Genomic DNA, 27,667 nt, shown 5'->3' with positions numbered 1-27,667 from the left:
AAATGTTGATGTAAGAGATATTGGAAGCTTCACAGCTCTCTGGACAATGAGATCTTTGCCTTGATGATGCAGCCACAATATCTCCTGCTTTGAATTGAAAAGAATTGAAATGCAGGATGGAGGCCTGGAAAGTTCTTTTTCCAATAGCTCTCTCTGTATTATCTCCTTTTTATTCATCACTGTGATAATTCAAGTTGATTCTTAACTCCTTGTAATAGAGTGGTTTAGGGAAGAGAAGAGAAGAGCAAACAGTGCTGGTGGCCGGAGTTAAGCGCATCAGTAGCTTAGAGCAGTGAGGGCTAAACTTTTTGCCGTCGCGTGCCAAAAGCAGGGGGAATGCGGGGGGGTTAGGTGTGCGCGTGCCCACATTCATAATTTAATGCACCCCCCCGCACATGCGCACGTGACCCCCCCAATACTCCCCCCCGCTTTTGGCACATGATGTCACAGTGGGCCCGGTAGGCCCATTTTTTGCCCTCCCCAGGCTCCAGAGGCTTTTTTGGAGCCTGGGGAGGGCAAAAACGGCCTTTCCCACCCCCCTGGAGGCCCTCCAGAGGCCGGAAATGGCCTGTTTCCTGGCTTCCGGTGGGCCCAAAAGGCCCGAAAATCAGCTGGCCATTGCACACATGCACGCTGGAGCTGAGTTAGGGCAAAGCTTGTGTGCCCACAGATATGGCTCCGTGTGCCACCTGTGGCACATGTGCCATAGGTTTTCCATCACAGGCTTAGAGTCACGACGTTCCCACAAACAGTCTGAAGTCCAACCCTCTTTGAATTCCATTGACCCTTATCCGGTGCCAATGTAGCACTGAATTGTAGTTGACTAGATTGTGTATAGCCTTGGGCAGTAAATCTTCTGAACTTCAACTTCGTGTATGGTCCTGCTCCTTTGCACCTGACATTAATCTCTCAGACCATTTGTGGTCGTGTAATGATTCTAAGCTTATGATACATTTAACTCCACCCACCAGCTCTGTCTGCTCTTCTACAGTGTATTGTGTTTTTTTTTTCCTTTGGTTTTTGGAAAGTCCTTTGTGACTTATGGATTTCAACTCCCAGAAATGGCTGGCTGGGAAATTCTGGGACTTGGAAGTCCACAAGTCTTAAAACTTGCCAAGGTTGGACACCCCCCTGCCTTAGAATGTATAGGCAGAAGTTCTCCCTAAACATCTAAGCATTTCTGGAGGAGACAGAAGAAATGAATGCTGCATTTTGGCTTGGGATTGCTTCTGTATCCAAAGAGAGGCTGTTCCAAAGAGTTCACTTCTTAAATTTTCACCCTTACTAGCTCTTCACTGGGTGGATTCAGAAGACTGGCTCCACCACTCAAACACAAGGCTTTGTCTCATCTTGCATGTCACATTTATGGTAATTTCGGAGGCTATGCAAGAACTTTTTTTCTCATCAGCCTCCCCAATTAATTTCCTTATTAGCCTTGATTCCCAACCTAGGCTCGCTGATCTCAGTCATTTGTGGAGTTGCTCTAAATGCCACTAAATGAACCATTAAGAATGCAATTTAATTTGATTACACTGAGCAAACTAAAGGAAATAGTTTGCAAGGGGGAACAAAGGAGCTGGTTAATGCTCACTCACTATGGTGTCTGGTTCTTTGTTAATCAGCTAGGGCCTTGTTAGATTTGTTTGACCTTTGACTTCCAGTGAAGAGGTAGCCATATTTGTTACCTTCCCTGCCCGCTCGAAGCCCAACCCCAGTTCCACAAAATGAATGTCTCAGGCCCTGTTGTGTTCACTGACATCCATAGTGGGGGAAAAAGGGAGTGAGAAATGAATATAGAATAGATAGCTTCAGAGAAGAAAACGGGGGGGGGGAATTCTTCACTTCACCACTTGTACCAGACTGATTTATTTATTTAATTTAATTTATTTTATTCAATTTATATCCCGCCCTTCTCCAAGTGGACTCAGGGCGGTGCACAGCCAGAACTAAAACACGTTATCAATACAAAATTTAAAATTATTAAAAGAATTAAATAACTGTGGCCCCAAAATTTAAAACATTGAAACTAAAACCCCTTTGACAATTTAAAAAGCTAAAAACTAAAAAGGAGAGGGGGGTTTCACGCCAGCCCTGCTTGATGGAAAAAAAAAGTTTTTAGGGCACGGCGAAAAACCCGGAGATCCGATATCCTTCGTATTTATCTAGTCATGACCTTGTTTTTTTATTACTACAAATCCACAGATAGAAATTAAATATTTGTTGGAACTTCTGCTCTAACCTGTTCGTTTTTCCCAATGGAGGGGTTTTTTGTTTTTTGTTTTTTTGTTATTCTTTTTAATTGCTTCCTGTTATGTGGCATGTTCCATAGACAATGAACTCTGGGATATTAGGGTTAATTCATTATTGCTTTTAGGAAATAGATTAATCCAGTGGTGAAATCTGAACCAGTTTCCTACTGGTTTGCTGGCCGTGTGTGCATGCACAGTACACGTCAAAAGGAGGTCTGGGTAAGTAGAACAGCGAGGGGGGGGAATCAGCTGTGCTGCGTGATTTAGCTTCGTTAGAAAGCAGGATTTCCTGCTTTCTAGCAAAGCTAAACCATGCGGCATAGCTGATCGTCGGAAATACCACGTCAGAGGAACCGGTAGCTTTTTTAAACTACCAATTCAACCGAACTGGTAGCTTTTTTTTTTACTAGCGGTTCACCCAAACCTGTAGTTTTTATCACTACCGGTTCCGCCTGAACCGGTAGCATTTCACCCCTGGATTAATCCAAGTATTATTTCATTGGGGAGGGGGGGTGTTTTTCGAAGCAAGGACTAGCATGAAGGCTTCACGCTGGCTTTCTTCATGCAAGAGCTAAGAGACCCCAGCTTGGTCCCTCTAATGAAGCTGATAGCAACCCAGCTGGGGGTAGAGATTGAAAACATGGGCTATTTATTCCTTACGGACAAGTGAAGTTTTGCAGAAGTTTTAATCCAAAACTTTTGGCAGAGAAAAAACTGGTCTTGTGATACTTCCTTCTCGAAGTGGAATTTGACTGTAGAATACATAATGGGGACATTCACTACGAACTCTTAACAAGCAGCAACAAGGACATATTCCCTTCATATTTTTAATAAGTGTCAAGCTATAATAATCATAATCATAATCATCATAATCATATTAATAATATGGTTCATTGACATTGCAATACCTGGTGATGCACGAATTGAAGATAAGCAGCAAGAAAAAATCACAAAGTACCGGGACTTACAAATTGAAGTTGAGCGACTGTGGAAAAAGAAATCGTATGTTGTCCCGATTGTAATTGGAGCCCTTGGAGCAATACCTAAAGGGCTACCCCGCTATTTAGAAATTCTAAATTTGCCGGACTTGAACATTTTGACTCTACAAAAAACCACCTTACTCGGAACATCCTCCGACGATACCTTAACAGTTCCTAGGTCCTTGGTTAGGACTTGAGCTGCTGAGCTATTAACTCAAAGGCTGTGAATCTCACTAAAGATTAAATTATTATTATTATTATTATTATTATTATTATTTAGAAATTCTAAATTTGCCGGACTTGAACATTTTGACTCTACAAAAAACCACCTTACTCGGAACAGCTTACATCCTCCGACGATACCTTAACAGTTCCTAGGTCCTTGGTTAGGACTCGAGCTGCTGAGCTATTAACCAGCCTCAAAGGCTGTGAATCTCACTAAAGATTAACCAATAATAATAATAATAATAATAATAATAATAATAATAATAATAATAATAATAATAATAGGAATCTTGGCTCCGGCTTCTTGTAATTAAGGGGGAAAACATTTTTCCTAATCCCTGCTTTGTCACATCAGAAGGGAAGATGTGAAGAAGGCAGACAAATGGGAAGCTATACTTTTCTGAGCCAGCTGTTGTAATTCTCTTTTGTTTCTAAGAAGTTCCACAGTCCACTTCTGATCTGCATCTGAGTAGCTGCAGGCGGGGGTTCACTCAACTGCTTTAGAGCCTTTCTGGTCAGGCAATTCAAAAACTGCACTTCTCCTAAAGTATGGAAGGGACCCACATGTGACCTCCTCTGCCATCGAATTGGCAGCTTCGGGAATCTCCCTCTTCTGCAACACAACCCGGCAGGCATAATCAAAATTTGCCCCTGCGGTCCAACATGCACAAAGGAGAGTATAGAGCTTATTTAAGGCCGAGGTATTGTAGAGTCTCAGCAGGTAGCCCTACCTAGCTGACCTTTTTTTGTTAAGATGGCAGGATTCATCCTAGTTAGCATTTGAATGGGAGACAATGAAAGAATACTGGAGCTGTAAGATAGGCTGAAAAGATTTTTTTAAAAAAAATAAATGGAAAAGGGCAAGGGCACCCACTGCTCTGAATTGCCAAGAAAATATTGATGCTTCCATAGAATCGCCAAGGACCAAGCCTATTAAAGAGAGCATCTTTACCTTCAACGTCATAAAAGCTACAGCATGGTTTTCTCACCTGCTTGGAGGAATAAAACTTAAAAATGGTTGCCTGGACAAATAAGGGATTCGTGAGAAGGTTATGTAAAGAGCCACCTTCAAGGTCCTTTATCGAGGGAAAGAATCCAAGCTCACAAGTTCTCAGAGAGGCAGAGAGAGAAAGAGAGAGAGAGAGAGAAAGAAAGAAAAAGAGAAAAAGAGAGAAAGAAAGGGAGGGAGGGAAGAAAGGGAAGGAAGAAAGAAAGAAAAAGAGAAAGGGAGGGAAGGAAGGAAGAGAAAAAGAGAGAAAGAAAGGGAGGGAAGGAAGGGAAGGAAGGAAGAAAGAAAGAAAGAAAGGAGGGAGGGAGGGAAGGAAGAAAAGAAAGAAAGAAAGAAAGAAAGAAAGAAAGAAAGAAAGAAAGAAAAAGAAAGGGAGGGAGGGAGGGGAGAAAGGGAAGGAAGGAAGGAAGAAAAGAGAGAAAGGAGGGAGGGAGGGAAGGAAGAGAAGGAAGAAAGAAAAAAGGAGGGAGGGAGGGAAGAAAGAAAGAAAGAGAAAGAAAGGAGGGAGGGAGGGAAGAAAGAGAAGGAAGGAAGGCTCCAATTCTAATGAACTTTGGTGCACATTGGTATGACATGGAGAGGAATAAATCTCAATAAATTGTGCTAAAAAAGAATTATCTGAAATTCATCTTAGAAGAGAATCACTGTTGATGTGAGGAAGATGTCAAAGAGGAGGGGATTCTCTCCCCCACCCCCTTTTTGGGAACAAAGGGGATATTGGTGTAGGTGTTGTTAATATCCATAAATGAGTTCAGATTGCCTCAGGAATCTTTGAGGGACCTCTCCCTCAACAGTTGAGATGATATCCAGAGTCACCTCTGGTATCTCAAAGATCTCCAAAATCTCTACTTTTCTTCAGCCATTAGTTGGGTGGTAGAAATCCCCTTCTTTAAACCGGTATTCTAGCATTCTGATATGGAGCAGAGAAAAATGCAGAGAAAGAGACACACAGCGAAAGCATATATTAGAGGGCTGGCAATGACATATCTGGATTAAAAAAAAACAAAGAGAAAAGGCAAACACAAAAAAAGCTGGAAGAGGAGTATAAGAAGTTAGAGAAGGAACTACAAAAAGATACACAAAATAAAAGGATGAAAAAACAAATGAAACTGAAAAAAACATGAAATGAATTTAATTGAAAAAGGGGACCTGGCAGGTAAAATAAAGGCCTCTAAACGGAACTTTTTTTTGAAAATGGAAACAAGCCAGGCAGATGGTTGGCATATAAAATGAAAAAAGAGAGGGGGAAAATTAATCCATTAATGGATGAGAAAGGAACTATATGTTATAGAAATGAAGAAAAGGAAAAAAAATAATTCAAAATTACTATGAGAGACTATAAACAAGAGACAATATATGAAGAGAAGATAAAACAATATTTAGGAAAATCTGAATTAGGCAATGGACCATCTTAATAGTGCTTCCTTTTTCTGGAATTCAGGAAGAGATAAATAAGTAATAACTTGCCAGACTGACACCGAGAAGCCCTCTGCTGTTATTCACTAGAGTTTTCAGAATTTTATAATGCACCACTTTTTTTTTTCCCCCAATTTTTTTTAAATTTTTCAAAACACAAAACAAAAAATATATCTTTTTAGAGCAGGTGCTTGTTCCGTCATATAATAAGTACAATTATTAAGATTCCCACAATCAATTTTGTTGCCATTTTTATCCAATTACATCTTTTTAAAAAAAAAAAGAAAAGAAAAAAGAAAGAAAAAAAATCTTATTCTAAACATTTATCATTCAATTATTTCACCCAACATTCTAGACTATAAACACCATTCTAAATCTCATATTATTTTAACAATCAATATTTCATATACATTTCTCAATTTAAGACCCGTTACACCAAATCTATATTTCACCTCTTCTTGATCACAACTAATATCCAAAACTTATCAAAAATTTATTTCCCTTTTCTCTTAGTAGTTTATATAACTCCAATCTGATTATTTAACTGGTTCACAGTTATATTATTATTCTCCTGTAAAGTTTCTTCCACTTCCTCCTAATTTTATTTTTTAGCTGGTTCACATCTTGATTTGCTGCTTTCCAGCAAGGCTTACCTCCACTCCTAACCTTAAATTATTTTGGCTGGTTCACAGTATGATTTTAACTACACCCACCAACCTTATCGCCTTTACTCATCCTATATTTATTTTATAACTGGTTTGCAACTTAAATAGTTGTTTTCCAGCAGTGCTTTCCTCCGCTCCCACCTTTATTTTTAACTGGTTCACAACTATATTTCAATTGTTCCCCAGGTATAGTCTCCTCCACTCCTAACTTTATATTTTTTGGCTAGTTCACAGTTTAGCTTTAGCTGTTACCCAGTATATGCTTTCCTCCACTCCTAATCTATGTATTAATTGGTTCACAGCTTTACTTTAACTGTCTTCTAGTGCACTATATATAATGCACCACTTTTGAAAAGTGAAAAATAAAGCAAAATCCACACAAAAATTAGTATGTGTCCCTCCAAAAACCTGAGAAATTGTTTCCGAAGAAGAATATCCATTTCTAAAAGCGTGTACCAAATGCACATCTTGAGTAGGCCACGATCGCGAAAAATCAAATTCAACAAATTAACCAGAAATGGAGATTTTGTATCCTGAGTGGAATTATTTCCTTCAGAGTGTCAGCACTTCAAGCTGCATTTATTCTAGTGCTGACATAAGAAGGAGAGGCAGAGGCGTCTGGAAAGGGACGTTTGACTTTTCACCTATTTATTTTCCCTGGAGATAATATCCCCTAGGAGATGGGATGGGAGGGGGGAAATTCCTTTGAGCTGGAGCAGTAGATTAGGGGTAGAGTGACTTGGAAGATGGCCAATGAGTGCAGGGGAGTGGGGAACGGAAAGGGAGGGTTTTGGGTCTGGAAGTCAGTGTTGTCTTCGATGGAGTCGGGTTTAGAATGTCGTGCTTAATAAATAGGAGTTTTTCTTCAAAGACTTTGTTTGAAATGCAATTTATTTGAGACGACCTCGAAACCTGACACAGAGATTTAACTGATATAGATGTTATATTTTGTTTGGTCTAGGTCAGTGATGGCGAACCTTTTCGGCACAAAAGGTGCCCAAACCAGAACGTGTGTGCATGCTGGAGCACCGGAAACCCAAAGACCAGCTGGTCAGCTCACGCATGCCTGGATTTTTGGGCATTTTTTGGGCCATTTTCAGGCTGTTTTGGGGCCATTTTCAGGCTGTTTTGGGGCCATTTTCAGGCTGTTTATCGGGCTGTTTTCAGGTTATTTTTCGGGCCTTTTTCAGGCCATTTTTCGGGCCTTTTTCAGGCCATTTTTAGGCAGTCTTTCGGCTATTTTGGGCCTGAAAATGGCCTGCTTTTTTGCCTTTTTTCAGGCCATTTACAGACCATTTTTGGGGACATTTTCAGGCTGCTTTTTGAGGCATTTTCCAGCCGTTTTCAGGCCATTTTTCAGGCCATTTTTTAGGCAGTCTTTCGGCTGTTTTGGGCCTGAAAATGGCCTGCTTTTTTGCCTTTTTTCGGGCCATTTACAGACCGTTTTGGGGGACATTTTCAGGCTGCTTTTTGAGGCATTTTCCAGCCGTTTTCAGGCCATTTTTCAGGCCTTTTTCAGGCCATTTTTTAGGAAGTCTTTCGGCTATTTTGGGCCTGAAAATGGCCTGCTTTTTTGCCTTTTTTCGGGCCATTTACAGACCGTTTTTGGGGACATTTTCAGGCTGCTTTTTGAGGCATTTTCCAGCCATTTTCAGGCCATTTTTCAGAAACCAGAAGAGCAACTGACGATGGCACACATGCCCACAGAAAGGGCTTTGCGTGCCACCTCTGACATGCGTGCCACAGGTTCGCCATCCCGGATCTAGGTAAAAGCGGTTGCTCGCTTAAGTTCTTTTTTAAGTCGTCACATTTATTGCAGTCTACTTTTTTGTTTGCTAATCTTCTAGTTGGTAATATTTGTTTTTTCTTTCTTTCTGGAGTGAATTCTCCTGGCTGACAGGCGACACCAAAATAAATTGGCAGAGTGATATGGACTCTCTCACCATTTCTTCTTCTCTTCCGTTTGTCAAGTTGCTTGAAACTCTTTTTCTCCTATGTCTTTTCTAGAAAGATCTCCTCACCGGCCTATCCTACAAGCTGGGCTCCCAGCTAACAAGACAGTCTCATTAGGTAGCAATGTGGAATTTGTTTGCAAGGTCTATAGTGACCCTCAACCCCACATCCAGTGGCTGAAGCACATTGAAGTCAATGGAAGCAAGATTGGACCAAATAACTTGCCTTTTGTTCAAGTCTTGAAGGTAAGGTCTTTCAACTTGGGTGATGGGACCGCTTAGTTAATCTGGGGCTTTTTTCTTAAAATCTTAGGAGGGGAAGCTTATGATACATGTGAGAAACATGGCCGTGTAGCTTGGATTGGAGAAGTAATATGGGTCCAGTCAATCAGACAGACTATGCCAACTCATCTAAGTTTGGAACTTGGCAATTCTGGCAAAATCTAGGAAAGGGAAGCATGTTCTGGAGGAGATCTGCTTGGATGAAGCTCATATGACATGGTTCATGTCTATGATCATGAATAGAATCAAAGGCAACCATCACATTGCACATTGTTGAGGACTCTGAAATGGCCAGGGACTTCTTTTATTGGAGGCTCTCCTTATCAGATTGCTTTAAATATCCTGGTATGCCAAGACAAATTTCATGTAGTTTTCCAGTATCTTCTGGTAAGGCTGCCTCTGTGGAACCGAACTGGGCCACAGAGCTGTAAAATGAACACACTTGCTCCTTTAGCATATGTTAGTTAGGGAGGCAGCCTTTAAGCTGAGGTCCCGGGTGGAATTTTGGAAGCATGTAGCCGATGCATTCACAAAATGGCTGCCACTGAGGGCTTCACCATTGACAAAAGCGGCATAGAAATGTAATAAATAAATAAATAAAATGGCTATCACAGGCAAACAACTACTTGCTTATCAAAAGTCAAACTCGTTGCCCGGAATGTTCTTGATATCCCTAGAGGGCCTCAAAGACTTTTGATAAATGAAGATGATCTGGGACCATTGCTGTGCAATGCAAAATGTCGGATTTCTACTGAAGTGTTTCGAAAAGTAAACATAGAGGGAAATTTTAAAAGGGACAGGGAATCCGTTTGAAAGTGTTATTCTTTAGACGCACCAAGGCTATGTTTAGGAATAAAACTGCTGTCCATGAGGTTCCTATTATTACTGATAAAAGATATATTTTAAGCAAGACATGGGAATGATATAGGTTGTGTCCTTAAAGAGGGCTTTCCCAGCCGTGGCAATTTTAAGACTGGTGGGCCTCACACTCTCACTCACACTGAGTTGAACTTCATGCACAGGAGTGGGCTTCAAAAATTTTAGCAAGGGGTTCTCTGCCCGGTTGCTGGGTGGGCATGGCCATGGTGGGCTTGGCCTAATCGGCCTCCTGCACCACAGCGGGAGGGCGTTTTTGCCCTCCCCGGGCTCCGGAGGCTTTCCTCGAGCCTCCGGGAGGGCAAAAACAGCCTCCCCAGGCTCCAGAGGCCCTCTGGAGGCCGGAAACTGGCCCATTTCCAACCTTCCTGAATTTCCGGTAGGCCCGTTTTTCGCCCTCCCCAAGCTTCCGCGCCTGCCCTGCACTGTTCTGTCCCCGTCCCCACAGAACACACAAACAGCCAGCCGGGGGTTAAAGAAGTACTCGACACACACAAGGTTCATTATCAGGAACTTGGCAGCAATACGATAACCGTCTGCCAAGTGCTTTACTTCAAGAAGAGGGAGTTTTCCTCCACCAGATAATCACCAACAAATACACACAGTTTTCAAAAACAGTCCAGCTCAAACAGAAACCTTCAGCAGATTCAGGCGTTGTACAAAGTGACTAGCCAGAAGTTAGCTTTGTCCGTCACAGAGTCTAAATGGCCACCACACTCTCTTACATAGCCTGTGGGGTGTGGTCCAGTGACTCAGCTTAATCCCTGGCACGCCTCCTCATCTGCTGCAAACGTTTATCTCGCCTTCGTTGGCGTGGATCCAGGAACGACTTATCACCCACATCGCTGTCATCGGAGACACCTGGCTCCTGGTCAATCTCCTCTCCCTCGGCAGACACCTGAGGCATTGCCAGAGAGGAGGGGCCTGGAGAGGGAGGCCTGGCCGGCTCCTCTCCTTCATGTTCGGAGCCTTCTTCCTCCAATAAAATGGGCTCGGGGATCGGAGCCACAACATGCACTTACCTGCATCCAAAACGGGCCGTGTGAGGACTCCTGGGAAGGGGCATGGCGGGGTGGCCAGGGCCAGACAGGAGTGGGATTTGGGGGTTCTCCGAACTGCACAGAATCTTAGCTAGAGGTTCTCCTGAACCATCGTGAACCCCCAGCAGCCCACCCCTGTCCACGCATCTTAAAATTGCCAAGGCTGGCAAACTCTTGCCCTAGAGCTTTCTCTGAAATGAGAGATGCCAGCAAAGGGTGGGGGTGAGGCGAACAGGGAATGTTCCACTCCTTGTTTTGGATTGCGGCAAGGGGAGGCGGTAAAGTGATTGTGGGTGTTGTCTCAGAGCTGCAAAGCCCATCCCTGGCTGCCCAGTGACTCCTGTGTTGTTGGTCTTGTTCTAGCACTCGGGAATAAATAGCTCTGATGCGGAAGTGCTGACCCTCTATAATGTGACAGAGGCTGAAAGCGGGGAGTATGTTTGTAAGGTTTCCAATTATATTGGTGAGGCTAACCAGTCTGCGTGGCTGACCGTCACCAGACCCGTGGCTGAAGGTAAACGGGAAGAATGCCACTTTGGGCGATTCTTAGCGGTGGAAGAAACCAAACTTTTGTGGCTCTCCTGTTTCCTCCTCTGTTTCTGGTGCCATAAAGCCATGGAAAAATCCTCGGAACGGCGGATCGGTTACGTTTCATGCTCCTCTTCTCTTCCTCTTCCTAACAGTGTGTCGTTTCATTCATCCTGAGCGGGGGGTTGGACTAGAAGACCTCCAAGGTCCCTTCCAACTCCTATTCTACTCTATTCTAGTCTACTCTACTCTACCCTACCCTACCCTACTCCACTCCACTCCACTCCACTTCACTTCACTCCACTCCACTCCACTCCACATTCTGTTCTGTTCTGTTCTGTTCTTATCTGTTCTGTTCTGCTCTGTTCCGCTCCGCTCCGCTCCGCTCCGCATTCTACTCTACTCCACTCCACTCCACTCCACTCCACTCCACTCCACTCCACTCCACATTCTACTCTACTCTACTCTACTCTACTCTACTCTACTCTACTCCACTCCACTCCACTCCACTCCACTCCACTCCACTCCACTCCACATTCTATTCTACTCTACTCTACTCCACATTCTATTCTATTCTGCTCTGCTTTGCTCCGCTCCGCTCCGCTCCGCTCCGTTCTGTTCCGTTCCGCTCCACTCCACTCCACATTCTACTCTACTCTACTTCTAATCCTCTTCCATAATGAACTAAACTAGAAGTGAGAAACTATTCCTAAAAATCTTCTGCTTGAACATCAAATTGGGGGGGGGTGTTTCCCCTCCATTGGGGCCCTCTTATAAGCTGGTCAGAAGAATACTGATAAGGATCTCATTTCTTCCAGAATTATTAAAAATATTTCAGTATCACTGTCTCAACCTAGATCTCCTCTTGAGGCAGCAAAATCAATACCTCCTTTAAACGAAGTGCACCTTTTTTCTGAGTGTTGCACTGTTCGCCCCATTGCTTTTAACCTGGCTGTTGATGATGCAAGCCCTTCCTTTAAGTAGGCCTAATTTTGAATTCTGCTACTATCTTCACTTTTCACAGCCAAAACAAAATGGCGGCTCTCCTCTTCCTGTTGGGAGCAACCTGCTCCCTCTTGCCTTTCAAGAGCCTGTCAGCTTCTCTTCTCTGCCCCTTCCATTTCCACCTATCCCTTGGCCTGTCCCACACTGTGAAACTAAGCTGGTCTTCGCCTTCCCAAGGTCCATTTTTCCATGTGGCCCATCCCCCAGCATGTCGATGGGCAGGAAAATTCAATATGGTGAAGGGTTGTTTTATCGTTTGTTTTTAACACTGCCCGCTTTAAGCCAGCCTGGACTGGTGGTTGCCCCAAGGCTGTCTTGTCATTAGGCTACAGTGGTGTCTCTATGTTCTTCAGGAGACGCATGTTATCTCCTTCCTCTTCCTTCAGCTTGTCTTACATTTGCTCGTCCTATTTTCCTTTTTTTTGTTTTGTTTTGTTTTGCTTCCATTTTGTTTCCCCCCTTTCTAGACAGCTGGTGTTAACACAACTGACAAAGAAATGGAAGTCCTTCACTTAAGGAATGTCTCCTTTGAGGACGCTGGGCAGTATACTTGTTTGGCGGGTAACTCTATTGGGATCTCCCATCACTCTGCATGGTTGACGGTTCTAGAAGGTATATATCGGTTCTGTTCCTTTCTCTGTCTCCTTGCTGTCTCTTTGACTAGCTTTGGGAAGTAGTTTGCCATGGTTTGCAAGAGCCGGGCTCCTTGGAGGTAGGGGAGGAGGAGGAGGAGAAAGAGTGGTAGAGGGCCTCCATCAATTGGCTTCCTCTTATGGATGGGATGGTTAATCAAAATGTGTCTGCCAACCCCTGTCCAAGATAGGAAGTTCCTATCATCCTGCAGGTAAGCCTCCCATTTGGTCCTATTTCCTCGTCTGCTAAATTGGGATGACCCACAGCACCATCAATGGCTCTTGCAGGCCAAGGTCTTGTTCATTTCTGATTTGAGTTACAACTCAACTAGAGGCTAGATCCAAGTTTTTCATAGGCCAATTCCATTCTTTCAAGGAAGGCTGTCACCCTTTCTGTGCTTCGCTTTGTCTTTGGCAGAGGAAAAGACAGAGCTGGCACACACAGGGCCCCAAAGGTTCAAAGCCAAGAGATATATGAGATGGACTTGGGCTTGATAGGAGGCCAGCCAAATAGCAATAGCACTTAGACTTATATATCGCTTCACAGTGCTTTGACAGCCCTTTCTAAGGAGTTTACAGAGTCAGCCTATTGCCCCCAACCATCTGGCTCCTCCTTTTACCGACCTCGGAAGGATGGAAGGCTGAGTCAACCTTAAGCCTGGTGAGATTCAAACTGTCAAATTGCAGGCAGCCGGCAGGCAGCAGAAGTAGCCTGCAGTACCGCACTCTAACCACTGCGCCACCGCGGCTCATGCAATACAGGATAGAAACAGGGGCAACACTTGAGATCCTTTGAATTCTCAACTTTTTCCAAATTGGAGACACATCTGTCAATGCTCAGGTGCCTCTTTGAAAATTCACCTTTACCCAAACTGTATTGCTTTCTAAAAAGAAGCGTCAAAAGACAGCAAATGAGCCCCAGTCCCTACCATGAAATCATTGTATTTATCAAGGCTGCAGTGCTGAATGCTTGTATTATGTTCTGTGTGTACAAGTAAGAACATCTAACAAGCTGCCTTTCTCATCCTTGGGAGTATCAAGCTCTGCCCACCTTCATCGCAGTAAAATGCCAGTTGTAAACTTAAGGAGGCACTGGCTGCCCTTTTATCCAGCTGCGATCCACATATTCAAACACATCAACTTAGAAGTCAACACAACAGCACAACAATTGTTCACCATTGCATATATACTGTCAGGGTTCCAAGTAACGCCCTCAAAGAAAGAAAACTCCCAGGCTTGAATTTCCTCAAAGTTACATTTTATTAGAGATGACATATTGGCACATCTGGGGAAACCCGAATCTGAAAGTTTCCAGGTTTTCCCCACCCAAAGAAAAGTTTAACACCCACAAGTCCATTACATGATCCAATCAAAGCACTGTCCCAACTGGAGATGCCTCCCAGTTCCAGCCTTCCAGGTGCAGGGCAAGATGTCCTTGACTCTCTGAGAAAGGAATGTTGTTATGACTACATATCACCCATGCTCCATACAATCCCCCCTTCCCAATTTCCCACAGCAGTAAATGTGGCAGGCCTGGAGGCCCAACGCAAAATATGGCTTCCAGGTCTGACATATACATCCACATGAACAAACTCACTCCAAAGGATACAACAATATATGTATGAAACTTGGAGGGGGAGGGGTCTATCACAACGTGCTGCAGCCATCTTGCCGTAGTCACAGACAGTTTCATGTGGGATAACTCAATGTGATAAACGCTATCCACCACCGTTTCTTGGACATTATTTCCATTGACAAGAATGGAAATAATGTCGAAGAAACGGTGGCGGATAACTATTGCATTGAGTTATCTCGCGTAGAATTGTGCATGGATGAGTTGGCCCCTGTTGGCGAGTTGGCTGCGGTAGGTTGGCCATGGTGAAACGGCCATGGCAGATTGTCCCCTTCTTCTTGGAGGAGCTGGAGATCCATTTTTCCCTTCTCCAGTTTATCTCATGGCAAGAGACACGGGAGAAGATGGAACCTAGTGGCTCCTAGATCCCTCCCGAAAGAGCGGATTACCAAAATGAAGATCCCCAAGACCCCAAAATAAGACTTATTCCTACATGTCCTTGAATGAGAATGGAATGTTGCCTTGGTAGATTGGAATCTTGCATTCTCTGTGGGCCTAGAAGGCTCTGCATGAGTTTCTCTTGATAGACAGGTCTGCTGGGTTGATGATGGCTTCTTTTTGCCAGCCATCAGAAGGTGGCCAGCATAACTGATAATAATAATAACTAATAACTGATTGGGGAGAAAGGCATGAACTATTGCTGTAGATTGTACTCATGCCCCCTTCCAAAATCTGCTCTGTTATGAGGGTTTACTATCTCTCTCCTTGTCTCATCTCCACCCATTCAGTGCCCTGCCATCTTTGATGAGAAAGATGATAACAGGGCTGTTAATTTTCTTTCATCACATCTCCTCTGCCCTCCTCCCACCCCCACTGCCATTCTCTGTTTATTACTATTTTTTGGGGAAAGGAAAGTTGGAACTTTTATTTCTTGCTTCATCCCCTTTTAAAGATCTCTACATTCAGAATATTGTTATAATGCCAGCAGTTTTTTCCTTGCTGGTATTATAGGGACGCGGTGGCTCGGTGGCTCTGACGTTGAGCTTGTCGATCGAAAGGTCGGCAGTTCAGCGGTTCGAATCCCTAGTGCCGCGTAACGGGGTGAGCTCCCGTTACTTGTCCCAGCTTCTGCCAACCTAGCAGTTCGAAAGCACATAAAAAATGCAAGTAGAAAAATAGGGACCACCTTTGGTGGGAAGGGAACAGCGTTCCGTGCACCTTTGGCGTTGAGTCATGCCGGCCACAAGACCACGGAGATGTCTTCAGACAGCGCTGGCTCTTCGGCTTTGAAACGGAGATGAGCACCGCCCCCTAGAGTCGGGAATGACTAGCACATATGTGCGAGGCAAACCTTTACCTTTATCTTTACCTTTATTATAGCTATATGATGTATATATTTAACTTTAAAGCTGTTACTGCAGTGGCACCAGTTAGAAAAAGCCAGGTAAGGTGACACTGCCATCTCAGAGACTGTTTTGCTGCTGAGAATATTTCTGAGCAAAACCTTTTCCAGTTTGGTGCAACAGGAAAAAGTGGCACCATTTGGCCTCCTTGATGTATGTGTTGTGCCAACCATGGTTTGTATCATTCTGGAAAGTTTGCTTTGGCAGCATGACGAGGTCCCCAAGTCAGCGAACTTTTTCAAAGTAGAACAAAATGAATGAGCTGGAAATCTTTGTCATACCTTTATTATTAATGGGCATTTGGGAGGGAAGCCTATAAAAGAGAGGACTTCCATCTGCCTCCAACATCCTGCTCCACGGGCCAAGCTCAAAGGAAGCCTCCTTTGAAACTGGCACTGCCGTAACATCAAACATAAATGGACTTTCTTTAGACTCAGTAGCTACATGTGAAGTTACTGGTCTAAACGAAGGGATTCCAGTATATCATACAAGATTTCATTCTGGAAATTGAATTTGTGATGCTGGTTGAGTTTGAGAGGTGAAAAGTCTTTGATATCACCTCTCCCTCTTCTATTTCAAGGGCATGCGAGGCTTACAGAAACACCCCAGCTTCATATTCTCCCCTACAAATACTGTACTAAGCCAGCTATTTTAAATTATAACTTCTTGACCAATCACTCATGCCCTGATTGAAGTATTATACTAAACCAGAGCAGTGGTTGCTCAAGACTCACAAACATATCATGCCAGGACCAACCTGGTAGGCTTGGGGTATGAGCTGTTCTTTTGACCCTACTGATTTTTCTAGCTGCCCTAATGGAAGATCTTTTGTGCTAATGCTTTCTTTATACTGATTCAGCTATAGAAGACAAACCAGCTCTGATGACCTCTCCTTTGTACTTGGAGATCATCATTTACTGCACGGGGGGCTTCCTCATCTCCTGCATGATTGTGACCGCCCTCATTTACAAGATGAAGAGCACCACCAAGAAGACCGATTTCAACAGCCAGTTGGCCGTCCATAAGCTGGCCAAGAGCATCCCCTTGCGCAGACAGGTAACAGAAAGTAGATAGGGGGTTTGATGGAAACCTATGATTCCCCCTCCCCTTTGGGACTGCAGCAAAGCAGGCCACATCTCAATCAGAGGCACCTGTTGCTCTTTCCAACTCAACAGAAAGTTAAGAAGATACTAGGTAGAGTTCCAATACTTTGTCCACTAGCAGGATAACATCTGAATAGAACAGGAACAAAAGCGGTGTGGAGGAAGAAGTTACCCAAAGGAACATGAAGTTTGAAAATGAGCTCCATCTGGCAAGAAGCTGTAGATAAAAATGCCCCCATCCATTAGCATGGGAGAGGCAGTTGGGCAGTAGCTCAGAATGTTGCTGACAGCTTCATTCTTAAGCTCCGTTCCTTATCGGATAAATGACCAATAGCAGATGTTCTCTGGGTTGGGGGAAAAAATATTATAGAACATGGGTGTCAAACTTCCCATGTCACGTTGTCGTGACGTTTTGTGACATTTTCCCCCTTCACAGAATTGGGGTAGGCGTGGCCTACATGTGACACATCCAGCCCGTGGGCTGCCAATTTTGACACCTCCGCTATAGAGCCGGCTCTGTAGGGTTTTTTTATCTTTTTAGTCTCACCAACGGTGGTGAAATGCAATTTTTTTTTACCACCGATTCTGTGGCTTGGTGGGCATGGCTTGGTGGGCATGGCAGGGGAAGGATACTGCAAAATCCCCATTCCCACCACACTCCAGGGGAAGGATACTGCAAAATCCCCATTCCCTCCCCACTCCAGGGGAAGGATACTGTAAAATCCCCATTCCCTCCCCACTCCAGGGGAAGGATACTGCAAAATCCCCATTCCCTCCCCACTCCAGGGGAAGGATACTGCAAAATCCCCATTCCCTCCCCACTCCAGGGGAAGGATACTGCAAAATCCCCATTCCCATTTTTTCGGCCAAAGATGTTGTAGAAAAAATGCTTTTAAAAATAAAATTAAAAAAGCCTCTGATAATCGTGTGGCTCAGCTGGGCATGAGGGGGCGGGGCAGGGATTTTTGCTACCGGTTCTCCGAACCACCCGCCTCCATCGCTACCGGATCGGGTGATCCGGTCCGAACCAGGAACATTTCACCCCTGAAACAGGATATGTCGCATCTGTGGGTATTGAGAGCGGCTGGTGGCTCTCGGAATTCTTCTTTCTCCCCTCAATTTAGACAGTTTTGTTTTAAAACCACCTAAAATATTGCAGAAATGCGGAAGTCTCATTAATGACATTTTGGGCCTCACCTGAGAAGGAAGGAGAAAGCCTCAGAGGTGGAACACTGTCAGTGATCATGACTATCCATATGATGCCAAAGTAGAGCTTGCACAGTTTGTGAATCTTCAAGAGGGGTGTCACGTTACAACAGCTACTGCACAAGGGTCTCCATTTTAAACATCCGGGTTTATTATTCCAGGTTATTTCATTTGTAGTTTTGGGTACCCCTCTTTCTCACAGAGGGGTTCAAAGCGATCAGCCCTGAAATAAACTCTTTGAAGGCAACGACAAGCGTCCATTCAACCAAAATTTGTTGAGGAAAAAAAGGCAGTCCCGTCGTGGAACAATTCTCACCTTGCAAAATGCTTCTGTGCAAATATCTCGTCTCGGGCTGCAAGAAATCGGCGGGTTTTGGTTGTTTGCCAGCTTTCCGGCGTGTCTTGGGAATTCTGCACCAGGATCCCTTCTTGAGTTGGCAACAAAAGCCATTCAGATCCTCCGCATGGCATGGCTAATTAAAGATTTTTATTGTACACTACACCGAGCCACTTAAATTAATTGGTGGCTGCCCGCCAAAATGAGGATGCAAAAACCTCCTTACATCCTCTGGGATTTAAGCCTGGGGCTGATGTGTGAGCCACCCTTTCCACAGCAAGAACCCCTTGCTTTGTATTTTTCTCATTTAGTTGGCCGTTTTATATTAATGTATTCAAGGTTCTGGCCCTGAAACCCCCTGGCTTCCGATGGATCTCTTATAAACTGGAAGGCCTCCGCGGTGATTGTGAAGAGTCGGTTCCCAGACTGATAAAATTCTAAAGGTCCTTACATAAAACAGCCAGCTGCAAAGCTTCATGAGAAGCAAGTTAGAAAAACAACTTGGAAAAAAAGTTTCTGCCCGACCGTAGCTTGGGGATATGTTGGTTGGACATGGGAAAGAGTTCAGTTGCTGGGATTTTTATAACCTCTTCTCGAAAATTCTTCCTTAAAGAGGCTCTGTGCTTGGAAGAATCGGAGCCTGACATTATGAACAAGTTTAGATACGCACGCAGAGGGGAGCCATGTTAAGGATGTCCTTGTCTCTTCCTGTTCTGACCTAGGCTTCCCAAGAGCATGAAGCAGACTCCCTTGTCCCAACAAAAACCCCTTTTTATTAAGTTACTGTGAATTCCTCTCATTCACATCCAGCAAAGTCTTTCAAGGGTGAATTTACACCCACAGACCTTATCTGGCTTGGGGAGCTGCCAGGCCGATATCTTCAAAATTTGGCAAGGAGTCTCGGAGAGTCACGAACCAATTAAGCGAATTAATTATCTCCTGCAAACTCCATTCCCCTTTCGCTCCTCTTTTATTCCCTCTGGGAGGGGCCATTCATCGTCCACCTGTGACTTTACTCCTGAGTCGACCCTTGTTCCTTAGCTGTTCCCTTCATCTGGCAACTCTGTGCATGCGCACACTGGGAACAGGCTTCAGCTGTTCTTCTGCCCCACTCTGAAGGCAGCTGACAACTGTCAGACCGCCCTGGCTCCCTCTCTGCCTCCGACACAGAGCACTCATCAGAGCCTTCCTCAGACTCCAGGACTGGCCCATGTTCCTCCCCAATCTCCTCACTGTCTGAGTCTGCCACCAGCTCTGCTGGCCACTGGCGGGCCACAACACTTGCTAGCTCTCTTCTTCCAGCCATCATGCAATCAAGGCGGCTCACTTTGGAAGCACGAAACAGTCCACCCTAATCTGCCATGGAGGCTTGCAAAGAATAGGAAGGAGGAAGTGGCTTGTTTTGATCTTGTATTGTTGCAATTTTCATCTATGCAGTCCACCCTGCAGCTCTGCTTGTTGACACCGGGAGTCTAATTTGCTAAAGGACTGATCCAGAAGTTCTCCGCGTCTTCTGATTCAGAGCTAGCTTGCTCCTCTTACACTAAAGCAGGAATTAATGTACAAAATGGTTTAAAAGCTCTCTCAGGTTACCTACACAGATGGTGCTTTTGTTAGGATTATTGTTGAAGTGATATTCGCACACACAGAGAGAGACATGGAGATGGTCTCAAAATGTCTTGAAACAGCCATGCTGGGCTTCCCAGAAGCTTCCCAGAATGGTTTCAAACAGGGACGCTTTGTTGACAGCACACCATGAAGCATCCCTTCAGATGGTTTCACAACCCTAGCAAGCAATAAGTGTGCTGGCATACTTTGATGGAGAGGGAGGAAGATACTGAAATCCTTTTTAAGAGCTATAGAATGCTTATATGCTCCAACTTCTGGAGAGACTAGAGTTCAAGAAGCCATTTTATTCCAAATTAGTTGGTCTAAGGCAAAGGTCTCCAAACTTGGCAACTTTAAGACTTGTGGACTTCAATTCCCAGAATTCCCTAGCCAACATAGCCATCGGCAAGTTTACACAATACTTAGCATGGTATTGTAGCACAGCTGGCTGAGGAATTCTTGCAGTTGAAGTCCACAGGTCTTAAAATTTCCAGGTTTGGAGATGCCTGGTCTAAGGATAAGTACTATAATAGTACTTAGTAGTACTTAGACTTATATACCACTTCACAGTGCTTTACAGCCCCTCTCTAAGCGGTTTACAGAGTCAGCCTATTGGCCCCAACAATCTGGGTCCTCATTTTACCCACCTCGGAAGGATGGAAGACTGAGTCAATCTTGAGCCTGGTGAGATTTGAACTGCCAAATTCCTGGCAGCCGGCAGGCAGCAGAAGTAGCCTGCAGTACTGCACTCTAACCACTGCACCACAACGGCTCTACTATATAAACTTGCTAACGGTAGTTTTCCAGAATTACCAAGCAGAAGGTTTCCTGGTTTTTTTTCCATTCATGGGATTGAATGTAGAACCTTCTGCTTACAAAGCCATGGTCAACCATTGATATAGGAGCTTTCTCCAAAGATTTAAAGTATCTTTACAGCAGCAAGGGCACCCATTTCTAGTAAAAAGGTGATATGATTTGTTGGAGGGCAGGCGATTCTTCCCCTACCAAACTCCAACTTAACCTATTCTCAAGAAGACTTTGACAAAGGTAACCTCCACTGTCTCCCTTCTTCTGATGCAGGTCTCAGCTGATTCCAGTTCCTCCATGAACTCTGGTGTGATGCTTGTGCGTCCCTCAAGGCTCTCCTCCAGTGGGACCCCAATGCTGACCGGGGTCTCTGAATACGAGTTGCCAGAAGACCCTCGCTGGGAGCTGCCCAGGGACAGGTACCAAATTCTCCTCTTAATTTTGGAAGGGCTCAGCGAAAGAGGCATGTCTAATGTTTGTTAAACAGCTGCGTCAACGGGGAAAGTGCTCGAGCGGAGTACTCACAATTATAAATTGAAAAGGCAGAGGCAGAAAAATTCCAGAAACATTATGCTCTTTTCCATAACAAGTTTTTTTAAAAATAAATAAATAAATAAATAAATAATGCATAGCCAACTTTGAGGATAACATTTCTGAGCCATCAATTAGAGGATTGTTTTTAGCATGAAGTGAGGGAGACCCTTTAAGTCAGGGATGGCTATCCTTTTTGTTGTCGCATGCCGAAAGCACAGACACGGGCGTGTGACAGGGCGTGTGCGTGCTTGCACCCATAATGCAAATGGGCGTGCAACCCTCCTAAACACCTCACACCCCTGCACATGCACACGCACCCCCTGCGCTCTCCCTGCCCCCCGCGTATGCGCATCCCATGCTTCCCCAATGCCCCGTTTTGGGCCTAGTAGCGCTCCCTGCAGCCTCCTGGGAGCAAAAATGCTCCCAGGGTTGACCCACTCAGCCCCCCAAGGTCAAACACAACCCTGATGCAGCCCTCAATGAAATCGAGTTTGACACCCCTGTTCTACAAAGTGTCTGAGAAGAATAGTGATATATTTCTTGGATAACTGGTCCAGAATGCGGCCGCGCGGGTGGTGATGGGAGCGACGTGGCACTCCCATGTGACCCCCCTCCTGCGCGAGCTGCACTGGCTCCCAATGGTCTTCCAGGTGCGCTTCAAGGTTTTGGTTACCACCTTTAGACCGCTCCATGGCTCAGGACCAGGGTACTTACGAGACTGCCTTCTGCCACCAATAGCCTCCCACTGACCAGTTCGCTCCCATAGAGAGGGGATCCTCAGGGTGCCATCGGCCAAACAATGTCAACTGGTGGCCCCCAGGGGGAGAACCTTCTCTGTGGGGGCACCTGCCATCTGGAACGAGCTCCCCCCAGAGATACGGAGGAGCCAAGATTTACGCACTTTCCGCCGCGCCCTAAAAACGTTTTTATTCCAACAGGCTGGTCTGGCCTAACTCTCCCTTTTAAATTGGCTTTTAAATGTTTTACATAAATTGGATGTTTTTAAATTTGTTTTTGAGCCCAAATTATTTAATCTATTTTTAATTGCTTTTAACTTTTGTATGTTATTTGTATTTTTATCTTGGCTGTTCACCGCCCTGAGTCCCCTGGGAGTAGGGCGGTATATAAATATGATAATAAATAAATAAATAAAATAAAATAAATAATACAGGCAGTATCACGGAACAGAAAGCCAAAAAAAAAAAAAAGGCTATTTAGACCCACAGTTCAACCCTATCGGCTGAAGCTCCAGTGAATTCCCTGCGGAGATTACCAACACCTTGCTAAATAATTCTGTTTTTTTGCTTTTATTCCAGGCTGATTCTAGGAAAACCTCTGGGAGAAGGTTGTTTTGGGCAAGTGGTCCTGGCTGAAGCAATAGGCTTGGATAAAGACAAGCCAAACCGAGTTACTAAAGTGGCGGTCAAAATGCTAAAATGTAAGTAAGGTTACAGTTTTATTTCTAAGTTTCCACAAAAAAAACCTTGTCTTTCTTTTTGCATAAAGCTCCTGATGAGACCCATCTTGTTCGGTTAGGGGCCTTCGGAGTCTTTTAATATTTGAACTTGTTTTAACCTGTACATGGGCGTACCCAGTGGTGGGTTTCAAATTTTTTTTACTACCGGTTCTGTGGGTGTGGCTTGGTCGGCATGACAGGGGAAGGATACTGTAAAATCTCCATTCCGTCCCCACTCCAGGGGAAAGTTACTGCAAAATCCCCATTTCCTCCTGATCAACTGGGACTTGGGAGGCAGAGAATAGATGGGGGCGGGGCCAGTCAGAATTTTTACTACCGGTTCTCTGATCTACTCAAAATTTGTGCTACCGGTTCTCCAGAACCGGTCAGAACCTGCTGAAACCCACTTCTGGGCATACCTATTCTTTCACATCAACCGGTGACTGCAGTTTTGGGTGAACTTCAAACCTCCTTTAATATGTGTGTGCAGATATGTTTGGGGCTGTGTCAGGAATACAGACACACATAAACACCAAGGATGATTTGGAGTTCATAGAAATGCAGATTTCATATATATTTATATATAATTTGATTTATATGCCGGCCTTCTCCGGAGACTCAGGGCGGCTTACAATGCGTTAAGCAATAGCCTTCATACTTTTGTATATTTATACAAAGTCAGCTTATTGCCCCCACAAACCGGGTCCTCATTTTACCCACCTTAGAAAGGATGGAAGGCTGAGTCGACCTTGAGCCTGGTGAGAATTGAACTCGCAGTAATTGCAGGCAGCTGGATGTTAAATGCTGCCTTAGTAGGAGGCATTAGCCTCCTACGCCACTCAGGCTCCTATATGAAGAGCCGTGGTGGCGTAGTGGTTAGAATGCAATATTGCAGGCTGACGACTGCCAGCAGTTCAGCAGTTCGATCCTGACCGATTCAAGGTTGACTCCTCAGCCTTCCATCCTTCCGAGGTTGGTAAAATGAGGATCCAGATTGTTGAGGGCAATATGCTGACTATAAACTGCTTAGAGAGAGCTATAAAGCATTATGAAGCGGTATATAAGTCTAAGTGCTATTGCTATCCTTCCTTCCTTCCTTCCTTCCTTCCTTCCTTCCTTCCTTCCTTCCTTCCTTCCCTCCCTCCCTCCCTCCCTCTCTTCTTCCCTTTCTCATTCTTCTTTCTGGTGGTGCAGTGGTTAGAATGCAGTATTGCAGGCTAACTCTGCCCACTGCCAGGAGTTTGATCCTGATCGGTTCAAGGTTGACTCAGCCTTCCATCCTTCCGAGGTGGGTAAACTGAGGACCCAGATTGATTGGGGCAATAGGCTGACTCTGCAGACCGCTTAGAGAGGACTGGAAAGGACTATGAATGGGTATATAAGTCTAAGTGCTATTGCTATTAATAGGAGTTTTATTTCAACCGGACACTTCCAGTATCTTAACCTCCCTTCAGTGTATCTTTGACTCAATCAGGGCTTAGTATCTTTTTCCTCCCTAGCTGATGCCACTGAAAAAGACCTGTCTGACCTGATCTCAGAGATGGAGATGATGAAGATGATTGGAAAACACAAGAACATCATCAATCTCCTTGGAGCGTGTACTCAGGACGGTAAGTGCTTCTAAGGGGGAAGGCAGCAGCTCCATGACAGAAGTCCAACTTTGCAGGAAAGTTCATTCCTCGGCATCTTCAACTGGCCACCACCTCAGATGGCCTGCTAGATGTCAGAAATGTCACATGAATTGAACTGGGATCGTGATTGTATATACCACTGTCTCTGCTTAAATGTTCTGACCCAGCTCCCCAAACAGGACAAACCCTCTGTATTTAAATCAATGATTCCTTTAATAGGAGCGCCAGCAGCCTGGCAAAAAGTTTCTCTCTCACTGCAGGCTAACAAGTCTGTCCAGCAGGGAGATGAATAGTTGTCCGCCACATCTATTCATCTCCGACCCCTGCCTTTTATCCCCAGAGCTAGGGTGGAACTTCGTTAGCAGCAATGTCTCTTCCGTCCCAAGGACCGGCCCATAGATTTCCACTGCTCTCCTCTCCTCTGCCTTCTGCACATTTGTGTGTCAGGCACCAGATCCAGCTGTTCCTCCTCTTCTTCATCAGCCACCTCCAGACCTGGAGGCTGGTGACTCTCCATCTGAGGGCTGACAGACGGCCCTACTCCCAAAGGACTCAGGACGGTGAACAGCCAAGCAATAAAATACATAAATACACAAAATTTAAAACCAGATAAAATCAAATTAAATCACTTTGGCCCAGACAGATTAAAACACCCCAATAATTTAAAAACAGATTAAAATTTACATATTAAAAGAGGGAGGAGATTAGGCCAAGCCTGCTTGATGGAATAAAAAGGTCTTCACAGCGCGGCGGAAGGTGCGCAGATCCGGGATCCTCCGTATCTCCGGGGGGAGCTCGTTCCAGATAGTGGGTGCCCCCACAGAGAAGGCTCTCCCCCTAGGGGCTGCCAGCCGACACTGTTTGGCTGACGGCACCCGGAGGAGTCCCTCTCTATGAGAGCGTACTGGCCGGTGGGAGGCTATTGGTGGTAGTAGGCGGTCCCATAGATAACCAGGTCCTAAGCCATTAAAGCTTCTTGTCTTCCTCTATGCCAGGCCCGCTCTATGTGATAGTTGAGTATGCGTCCAAAGGGAATTTAAGGGAATACCTACAAGCTCGCCGTCCTCCTGGCATGGAATATTGCTATAACCCCACCCACGTCCCAGAAGAACAACTCTCTTTCAAAGACCTGGTATCCTGCGCATACCAAGTGGCCAGGGGCATGGAATACCTTGCATCCAAAAAGGTGAGTAATTGGAAAAAAGGGAAGGAATGATAAGACTTTGAACAGAGGTGGGCAGAGGACTAGCGGCTTGTGAGGTTCGAGAGCCCCAGAGAAGTAAGTTAGGATGCAAAACAGCAGAGGTGAAGATGTCTCAAGAAAAAAAAGGTGGGATTTTAATAAAGGAGAATATTCGTAGCTCGGGGTTGATATTTTTTTTTTTTAATTTGATTTATATGCCGCCCTTCTCCGAAGACTCAGGGCGGCTTACAATGTGCTCAGCAATAGCCTTCATCCTTTTGTATATTTATACAAAGTCAGCTTATTGCCCCAACAATCTGGGTCCTCATTTCACCTACCTTAGAAAGGATGGAAGGCTGAGTCAACCTTGAGCCTTGGCGAGATTCGAACCCTGCAGTAATTGCAGGCAGCTGGTCTTAATAAGCTTAATAACAGGGTGCCTTAAACCCCTGTACTACCAAGGCTCTTGAGGGGCCTTTGGTGCTCTCTGAGCTTGGTTGTTTTCTTGCAAACGTTTCATTGCCCAAACTAGGTAATATCATAAATGCTTTTCCTTCTTCTCAGTCCTAGCACTGATGATGTTACCTAGTGTGGGCAATGAAAGGTCTACAAGAAAACAATCAAGACACACCCAAATTTTCAGCCTCTTTTAGGGGGGGGAAAGGTGCGTCTTATACTCTGAAAAATACGATATTTCTAAAAAAGGCAGCATACAAATAAAACAAATCAAATGTGCTTTGAAAGAATCCAATGGATTTACCGATCTTCAGTCCCGAAAGCTTTGTCTCTGCCTTCCAGAGCTGCTGCATTGTAGGAAGTCCTGTTATGGTCTGTGTTTTTCTCTTTAGTGTATTCACCGAGATTTGGCTGCCAGGAATGTGCTGGTAACGGAAGACATTGTGATGAAGATTGCTGATTTTGGCCTTGCTCGAGACATTCACCACATAGACTATTACAAAAAGACAACCAACGTGAGTGGCATCTCTCGAAGGGAGCTCAAATTATTCCATTGTCAAGCATTGCAGAAAAGCTCAGTAGGAAACGGTAAAGAAGGCATGTGGAAATTTGGAGAAAACTTCACTGACCGAGACCTAGAAATTTCTTAAAAGAAAAGATGAGGGAGGGAAGGAAGGAAAGAAGGGAGGGAGGGAGGGAGGGAGGGAGGGAGGGAGGGAAGGAAGGAAGGAAGGAAGGAAGGAAGGAAGGAAGGAAGGAAGGAAGGAAGGAAGGAAGGAAGGTGTCAGCACTTCAAGCTGCATTTACTCTAGTGCTGACATAAGAAGGAGAAGTGGAGGCGTCTGAAAAGGGACGTTTGACTTTTCACCTACTTATTTTCCCTGGAGATAATATCCCCTAGGAGATGGGATGGGAGGGGGGAAATTCCTTTGAGCTGGAGCAGTAGATTAGGGGTAGGGTGATTTGGAAGATGGCCAATGAGTGCAGGGGAGTGGGGAATGGAAAGGGAGGGTTTTGGGTCTGGAAGTCAGTGTTGGCTGTGATGAGTCGGAGCTAGAATGTCGTGCTTAATAAAATGGGAGTTTTTCATCAAAGACTTTGTTTGAAATGCAATTTATTTGAGACGACCTCAAAACCTGACAGAAGGAAGGAAGGAAGGAAGGGGGCTGTATACTATCCCAGTGAGGCCTTTGTGGATCCCAAAATAATTTCTGCAAATAGATGGGTTCCAATATCAAGCTTCCTGTTTAAACTTAGATAGATAGATAGATAGATAGATAGATAGATAGATAGATAGATAGATAGATAGATAGATAGATAGATAGATAGATATTTGAATATCATTGGTAGCTAAGAAAAGTGTTGCTTACATTGGTCCTAATTGCAATCTATGTTTTCTGATACAGATCAGTGAGTGGGGCAAGTTGTACTAGAGGTTCAGTGTTGGGCTAGCTGCTGAATTAAGCCTGGGTGATCCCTGGTGGCCCAGCATATTTCCCTCTTGCATTCTC

General features: G+C 44.7%; 1 protein-coding gene across 7 annotated transcripts in view; it reads left to right on the top strand.

Annotated features, from left to right (window-relative positions):
• Nucleotides 1-27,667, top strand: part of FGFR1 (fibroblast growth factor receptor 1) — a 127,615-nt gene that overhangs the window by 91,147 nt on the left and 8,801 nt on the right. For 2 of the 7 annotated variants that reach the window (XM_060693598.2, XM_060693600.2), the window contains 8 exons: nucleotides 8,552-8,742; nucleotides 12,695-12,839; nucleotides 16,695-16,891; nucleotides 21,170-21,315; nucleotides 22,747-22,868; nucleotides 24,386-24,496; nucleotides 25,513-25,703; nucleotides 26,549-26,671. In XM_060693598.2, the coding sequence (XP_060549581.1) occupies nucleotides 8,552-8,742; nucleotides 12,695-12,839; nucleotides 16,695-16,891; nucleotides 21,170-21,315; nucleotides 22,747-22,868; nucleotides 24,386-24,496; nucleotides 25,513-25,703; nucleotides 26,549-26,671 (1,226 nt within the window). Of the gene's footprint in view, nucleotides 1-8,551; nucleotides 8,743-11,057; nucleotides 11,209-12,694; nucleotides 12,840-16,694; nucleotides 16,899-21,169; nucleotides 21,316-22,746; nucleotides 22,869-24,385; nucleotides 24,497-25,512; nucleotides 25,704-26,548; nucleotides 26,672-27,667 lie in introns of all 7 variants that reach the window. The other 5 variants (XM_087875896.1, XM_087875898.1, XM_087875895.1 and 2 more) reach the window with 3 other exon arrangements.

Source organism: Pantherophis guttatus, chromosome 9 (assembly GCF_059756535.1).
Source record: "Pantherophis guttatus breed Tessera chromosome 9, ASM5975653v1, whole genome shotgun sequence".
NCBI classification, from domain to species: domain Eukaryota; kingdom Metazoa; phylum Chordata; class Lepidosauria; order Squamata; family Colubridae; genus Pantherophis; species Pantherophis guttatus.
This window is presented reverse-complemented; position numbering and strand designations above follow the sequence as displayed.